Below are 7,630 nucleotides of genomic sequence, written 5' to 3'. Positions count from 1 at the left end.
ATAAACATTCAGCATCAATTGTCACTGCCTCAATATCACATAAACATCACAAATAGGCTGCATTTTCCAAAAATCAGAAGCCTCCAATCCCTAAAAAGGGGGTGGCTTTGAATAAGAAGTAGACTCACATAAACATTCAGCATCAATTGTCACTGCCTCAATATCACATAAACATCACAAATAGGCTGCATTTTCCAAAAATCAGAAGCCTCCAATCCCTAAAAAGGGGGTGGCTTTGAATAAGAAATAGACTCACAAGTTAAATGAGATCTTTGAGGCAAGGAAACATGATGAGTAGCATTGCTTTTTCATTGTCGCTATACTCCATTTTTGGCTCCACCTCCACCGCCGGTGTCACAGCAGGGCCAACGCCTTCATCGAGCTCATCCAAACCAATGGAAGGTGGTTCACTTTCCCACCAATTAACAGCATGTGAAGGCGGCTTGGACTCCGTCCAGTCAAACGGCGGCGACGGAGGCTGAGTTTCAGAATCGTCAAACACTACAGCCGGAGCTTGAATTTCAGATCCGTCGAGTAACGGGGTCGGCGGTAGAGTTTTAGAACCGTCAATTAAGGGGGACGGAGGTAGAGTTTCAGAACCATAGAAGCCCTCAGACAGATCTTCAGTGTCAGAAACATAGAAGCCATCCGATGGATCTTCAGGCTCAGATCTGTCGAAACCCTTAGACGGAGAAACATTTTTAGATCGGTCGAGGGCCTTGGACGGAAAATCAGTTTCAGATCCGTTGAAACCCTTGGACGGAGCTTCAAGGTCAGATCCGTAAAAGAACCAGTCGGGGGGTGTCGGACCTTCAGCCCCGTCGTCGCCTATGAACGGTGGAACACCGTGAACCACGGACGGACGAGGTATTTCTTCGTCGTCTACCCAATCTGGTGTTTCAGGGACGACAATGTCCATCGATTCAGAGGGAGGCGGTGAGGCGGAGGGGGGAGGCGGAGGAATCGAGAGTGAGTGTGGATGAGAGTGAATGAGAGTATTTGAGAGAGAGAAATGAGAGTTGACCGATGCCATTCTAGCATCAATTTGTTTTTTTTTAATTGGAAATAATGGCATTTTGTGTAAATTCTGCCCACAATAAGGGTATTGTTGATGTCCAAATATAGTAAGTAGGAAGTGTGACTCTTAATCGGGGACGGACCGAAATGGAAAAAAGTGACTTTTAATCGGGGACGGAGGGAGTATGTCATAACACATTATGAGGTAATAAAATAATAAAATGAAGTAATAAACTAATGAAATGAAGTAGTAAACTAATGAAATGAAGTAATAACATAACTGAATGAAGTAATAAACTAACGGAATGAAGTAATAGCATGACTGAATGAAGTAATAAACTAACGGAATGAAGTAATAACCCTAAACCCAACTGAAAGATAATTATGTCATAACACATTATGAAGTAATAAACTAATAGAATGAAGTAATAAACTAATAGAATGAAGTAATAACATGACTGAATGAAGTAATAAACTAACGGAATGATGTAATAAACTAACAGAATGAAGTAATAGCATGAATAAATGAAGTAATAAACTAACGGAATGAAGTAATAGCACGACTGAATGAAGTAATAAGCTCATAACAATAACATGACTGAATGAAGTAATAAACTAAAGGAATGAAGTAATAACATGACTGAATGAAGTAATAACCATAAATCCAACTGAAAGATAATTATGTCATAACACATTATGAAGTAATAAACTAATGGAATGAAGTAATAACATGACTGAATGAAGTAATAAACTAATAGAATGATGTAATAGCATGACTGAATGAAGTAATAAACTAACGGAATGAATTAATAAACTAATAGAATGAAGTAATAGCATGAATAAATGAAGTAATAAACTAACGGAATGAAGTAATAGCACGACTGAATGAAGTAATAAGTTCATAACATACATTCATTTAGTTCGTTATGTAGTGAATATAGTTCATTATTTACTCCAACAAGTTTTTATAGAATAAAAAATAAATAAATTAAAAGTAAAAAAAATTTAAAACAAAATTGAAAAAAAAAATTTAAATTTTTTTTAAAAAAAAAGTTAAAAAAAAAACTTTAAAAAAATTAAAAAAATCTAAAAATAAAAAAAAGTTTTTATTTATATATATATATATATATAGAGTCATATTAACCACAAATCCACCCTTAAAGACCGAACTAGAGACCACATTAGGGCCACTCATTTTTCTCAATCTTATGGTTATGATTAATTTACAATTAATATAATATTTTATTAAATAAAAACTTTTTTAATTTTTTTTAAAAATTTTTAAAAAAAATTAAGTTTTTTTTAAATTTTAAAAAAAAAAAAATTTTTAATTTATTTTTTTTAATATTTGTTTTTAGATTTTTTTTTTATTCGATAAAAACTTGTTGGAGTAAATAATGAACTATATTCACTACATAATGATCTAAATGAATGTATGTTATGAACTAATTACTTCATTCAGTCGTGCTATTACTTCATCCCGTTAGTTTATTACTTCATTTATTCATGCTATTACTTCATTCTATTAGTTTATTACTTCATTCAGTCATGCTATTACTTCAATCCATTAGTTTATTACTTCATAATGTGTTATGACATAATTATCTTTCAGTTGGGTTTAGGGTTATTACTTCATTCCGTTAGTTTATTACTTCATTCAGTCATGCTATTACTTCATTCCGTTAGTTTATTACTTCATTCAGTTATGTTATTACTTCATTTCATTAGTTTACTACTTCATTTCATTAGTTTATTACTTCATTTTATTATTTTATTACTTCATAATGTGTTATGAGATAATTATCTTTCAGTTGAAGTAAATTCAGTATATAATGAATGCAAAAAATTACTTCATAACATACATTCATTTAGTTGATTATGTAGTGAATATAGTTCACTATTTACTCCAGCAAGTTTTTATCGAATAAAAAATAATAATAAAAACAATTCTAAAAAAAATTAAAAAAAAAATTTTAAAAAATTTTAAAAAAAAATTAAAAACGTTTTTATTTAATAAAATATTAAATTAATTCTAAATTAATCATAACCATAAGATAAAGAAAAATGAGTGGCCCAAATTTGGTCTCTAGTTCGGTCTTTAAGAAGGGTTCGACATTGATCACAACTCTATATATATATATATATATATATATATATATATATAGGGATGTATTAAGATGACAACACTCTTTATTGTAACACCATACCACCATTTTAGGTCATTGGATCTGAAAATCGTGTGTTTGTCATGTTGTCACGTGTAAAAACACGGAGGGGTAAAATTGGAAATTTCTAAATTTACGTTACCAGATTGCAGTGTTGTTCATTGAATATTGCAGTCTTACCACAACAATATTGCAGTTTTCCACGACTTCAATATCTAATACAGTAGACTGCAAACCCGTGTTTTTTCACGAAACTTAATCCTAGGCGTCCATAGATGAGATCTAACGGACTATATTGGTGGTATGGTGTTATCCTATCTATGGTGGCACCATAGTGCACCCCTATATATATATATATATATATATAATTAATCGGTATACTGGTATACCACGGTATACTGAAGATTCGGTATATATCAACTGTATTGATCCTCTCCTTTGTCGCAGCAAGTCACAGGCTGCTTTTGGCAGCGATCAATCTCCACCTATAGCCCGTGGAGTTTTCGGTAATATGTCTCTAAATCAAGGTTTCCTTGTCTGATTTTGATTACTTTATCTTCCAGATCGTAGATGAGACATTTGTCCGCCTTGCTCTCGAATGTCACAACGAGGCTATCCCACAATGCTTTTTGATGTTTGGTGATGGGCAAAATTAGCGATAATGTCGTTCTCGATATTGTCGACGGTCCAGAAGAACACCACCAGGTCGTTCTCCTCCCACTCATCTAACCCTTTGCTCCCTAATTCCGGAGGTTCGTTTTTTATGAAAGAATACGTCCCTCGGCCTCCGATCTTCACGTTGATCAACTTTGAGGGGTAGTTCTTTCCATTCAACTTGAATGCTATGGTGATGCCCTTGCTGTTTCTCAAGCTTTTTTTTGTTCTGGATTTGGTTTGGTATCTTCCTCTGTATCTGACATACTTCTGTGTAGGGTTTTGTCAGTTTGCTGGTTTGATTTTGGCTAAAAAAGGTCGGGAATTGGTATATCGGCTATGATGAAATTTTTCTGAGCCAAGATCGTTACTGCTCTGAGACCATGTTAGAAATCGGTAGAATGATTCATTCTAATTCACTGAAAAATTTACAAGGATTAGAGCTTATATAGACTAGGTTATCTCTATACATGGTAAACCTAATTTACATGTATTTGCGTTCTATCTATGGTATGATTTGATTCCATATATTGTGCTCCTGATCTTGCGTGATCTCGCGTGATTTTTTTCCAACAAAACCCATTTATGTATCAGTGGCTTCGACCGATGTTTGAAATCAAGACGCACCTGAACAGGTGTCTACGTCGCAATGTCATTGGTCGCTCTAGCTGAACGAGCCTATGTGCACATATAACCCAAAATAATGAAATCGGGACTGTGTAAGTGGGTGTTTGGGCTCTATGTGCAATACAATTGTTGGCCCGTCTCTATTATTGGGCCATGTTTAATTTAATACTATATCATTGTGCTCCAAAAAGATTATGTTTGACCAAAACAAAACCCCAAGTCTAACAACCATACCAAACATAGATTTTCGTTTCTACTCCTATAACGTATGACTTAACTACGATCTCCGATATACCATATCTTCCCGCCCCTCCTGACATATACTGCGCATTTATGTGAAATTATGCATCTTGTACAATGTGTAACATTAATTTATATCCACCATTCAAATTACATAGATTTTCACTAGTGTTACAATCTGACTTGTTGGGTACATTATAACTTGCAATATCTGATTCCTAACTCAGAAACTCAATGCTTCGCAATCGCAATTGCAATGCAAACCTCGAATAACTGCAACCTCTATAATGTTAAAAAAAATGAATAAATAAACTGTGCAGCACATGTTATCTCACATATTTTACAACATAGCCATCAATTTAACTAAAATCCTAATTGCCATCTATGAATCGCCTAAGCCTATGCCTAGTCGTCTTAACATCCTTGTCCAAACCAAATTTCTCTTTAGACCCACCACCAATGTCCAAATTAGAAACAATCACATCCTCAGGCCTAATAAAGTGCTCATTGTGCAGCTCCACTTTGATCGACTCCGACACGGGCGCCTGGCTGAAATACGAGGTGGACCCTCCCGATGGAGGAGGTGGTGGGCCCCGCTTGCTCTTTCTCATGAAACCCACCGGCGGTGCGCTGGGTTCAGGAGTGGTGCTAGGACGTCGTTGGTTCCCCTGATTCTGCAATTAAGCGAAGAACGTCATGATCTTAACTATGCAAATCTATTTGATCTAAATTTGATCATAAATAGTTGCACATTGTATATACATACCTCACTCCTTCCAGCTTGTGAAGACACAAATTGAAGAAATTGGAGGATTTTGGTGGAACCAAGCTCAGTGCAGTTTTGCCAATAGTAGATTGCTAAGTTCCATGCTCTCTCTCGGAATTCTATTAAACTTCTATCGATATCTGTCTCGTGCCTTGATACGTATGGTCGCAACAAGGTTTTGTATACGTATCCCGAACCCTATAATAACATCAACAACAATTAAATTTAACACCAATCATTTTTCTCATAATTAAAGTAGTGGAGTAGTAAAAATTATGAAGGATTCTTACCTTAGTTTTGGGATACCATAGATAGATGAAGAGCGCCAATTTCATCTCTCCATACATTGGCAACCTATGAAGAAAATAGTTTTGTTACTTGAATTTCAGTGATTTTCTATTTACTTGTAAGCGTGCTAAAGAATTTAAAAGGTAGTTGTGGTTGAGATCGCACCATGAAATAAATACATCCCCAATTCTCTCTAGAATTGTGATAATAGCAACAAGTATCCTGGCAGGAAAACATACATTGTGATAATATCAAATGATTTATATATAAAAACTGATGTGACTGTGTTGAGGGATAATTTCCCTTAACAAGATTTTGGCATTGCGATTGCAATCATCGAAGAGATAAAAGGCAGTCGCAGAAGCTTACCCGTCGATCAAACTAAGAACAATACATAATTGAAATAAACGCGTTATAATAAAATAAGGATAATTGTATTTTATTGAAAATGAAAAGAATACAATGTCTCCGACTAGCCCTAACTTAATAATAAGAAAGCAATATATGGTAAAAAAATATGATAAATTAATAGACTAAGTAATGAAATATGAGAAATATGTTCATATCAGCCTGCACAATGGTTTGGTTGTAAAGTGAGTCAATTCTTGCTCCAAACTAATAATTCCAAAAATGGGGACATAAAGAAGGAGTCATTATCATGAAAAGATAATGGTGATTAAAAGTGCTTAAACTAATTAGACCAAAGCTTGTCTTGTTTCACTTTTGATGTTCATCCCCATCAACCGATAATATTCACATAATAAGTTGACCAATACACACAATCAAATAAACATTCTTATTGTTCACAAGTATGTGATTGGACCAAAGCTTCCTAACTCATTATTAATTAATATTATGACCAATAATTATGCGAATCAAAATTATCAAAAAAGCTTACCAATATTGACACCAAAACCGCAGCTCCGGAATTTCAACTCTGTTTTTCTCTACCGTCTTGAAACATTGGAAAGCAGGATATGCATATCCTAGAACCAATCTGAAATTATTTCCAATTATTGATCAAATTCAAAAGATTTGAATGAAAAGGGTAAAATTGCATAAAGAAAAGGGGGGAAACAGAGAGAATAAAGAGAAAAAAAGAAACTAACATTAAGCAACTGTTGACGAATTCTCCAATCATCTTTAATCACGGATGGTTCTGAAACAGTCAGAAAGCAAAAATCATTACATTCTTCTTCTTCTTCTTCAAACAAATCCCCAAATTTATGAATATTAAAAGATGCAGAGTTGCTCCAATCGACACGCAATTTAAACCGAACATCAATACATAGAAAACGTGAATAAAAATAAAGTAATTATAGTTATGTTATGACGGAAGCATCTAAGATGAGATCGCGTGAAAGAAAAGAATGATGATCGGCCAAAGAAATTAAGTATCTCAGCATGTTCAACGAGGTGAAATAGCCGTGAATCGAGAAATAACAACCGAAAATTTGAGTTACCTCTGAGGAAAACGAGGATCGGATTTGAGTTGATAATATATGAATTGAAGAGATGAGAGTTAGTTATGAAAAAGGAACGTGCTCTCGCGAGTGTGTATGATGTATATATGAGTTATGTGCATACTGCACATGTATATATGTTATGTTGAAAAGGAAGATGAGTGTTGGAAGACAAAAGGAAATGAGGTATTTCTTGCCACGGACGCCTCCTCATTATTTTACACGTAATTGTTCAACTTAAGTTATAGGAGTACTCCCTTTATCCCTTGTTAGATTTATAATAACTCTACTTAACCTTATTTGGTTTTAACAAATGTAAAAAGAAAAGTGATGGAAAATTATGGAAGAATATGAGTCCAATATTTATATATTTTTTTCATTTCATAATAAAAGTCATGTTTGGGTATGGA

At 34.1% G+C, this 7,630-nt stretch overlaps 1 protein-coding gene across 1 annotated transcript; it reads right to left on the bottom strand.

Moving 5' to 3' along the window:
* Nucleotides 1-4,988: 4,988 nt before the first annotated feature.
* Nucleotides 4,989-7,377, bottom strand: LOC125204418 (putative HVA22-like protein g). The gene is made up of 7 exons (XM_048103078.1): nt 7,221-7,377; nt 6,867-6,916; nt 6,656-6,754; nt 5,923-5,979; nt 5,760-5,823; nt 5,470-5,667; nt 4,989-5,377 (listed from the first exon to the last, which is right to left on the bottom strand). Exons 2-7 carry the CDS (start codon nt 6,896-6,898, stop codon nt 5,075-5,077), a joined length of 753 nt encoding a protein of 250 aa, XP_047959035.1. The 5' UTR covers nt 6,899-6,916; nt 7,221-7,377; the 3' UTR covers nt 4,989-5,074.
* Between the last annotated feature and the right edge of the window lie 253 nt (nt 7,378-7,630).

This window comes from Salvia hispanica, chromosome 2 (assembly GCF_023119035.1).
Source record: "Salvia hispanica cultivar TCC Black 2014 chromosome 2, UniMelb_Shisp_WGS_1.0, whole genome shotgun sequence".
NCBI lineage: Eukaryota > Viridiplantae > Streptophyta > Magnoliopsida > Lamiales > Lamiaceae > Salvia > Salvia hispanica.
Note: the sequence above shows the minus strand (reverse complement) of the source record. Positions and strands in the feature narration are given on the sequence as shown.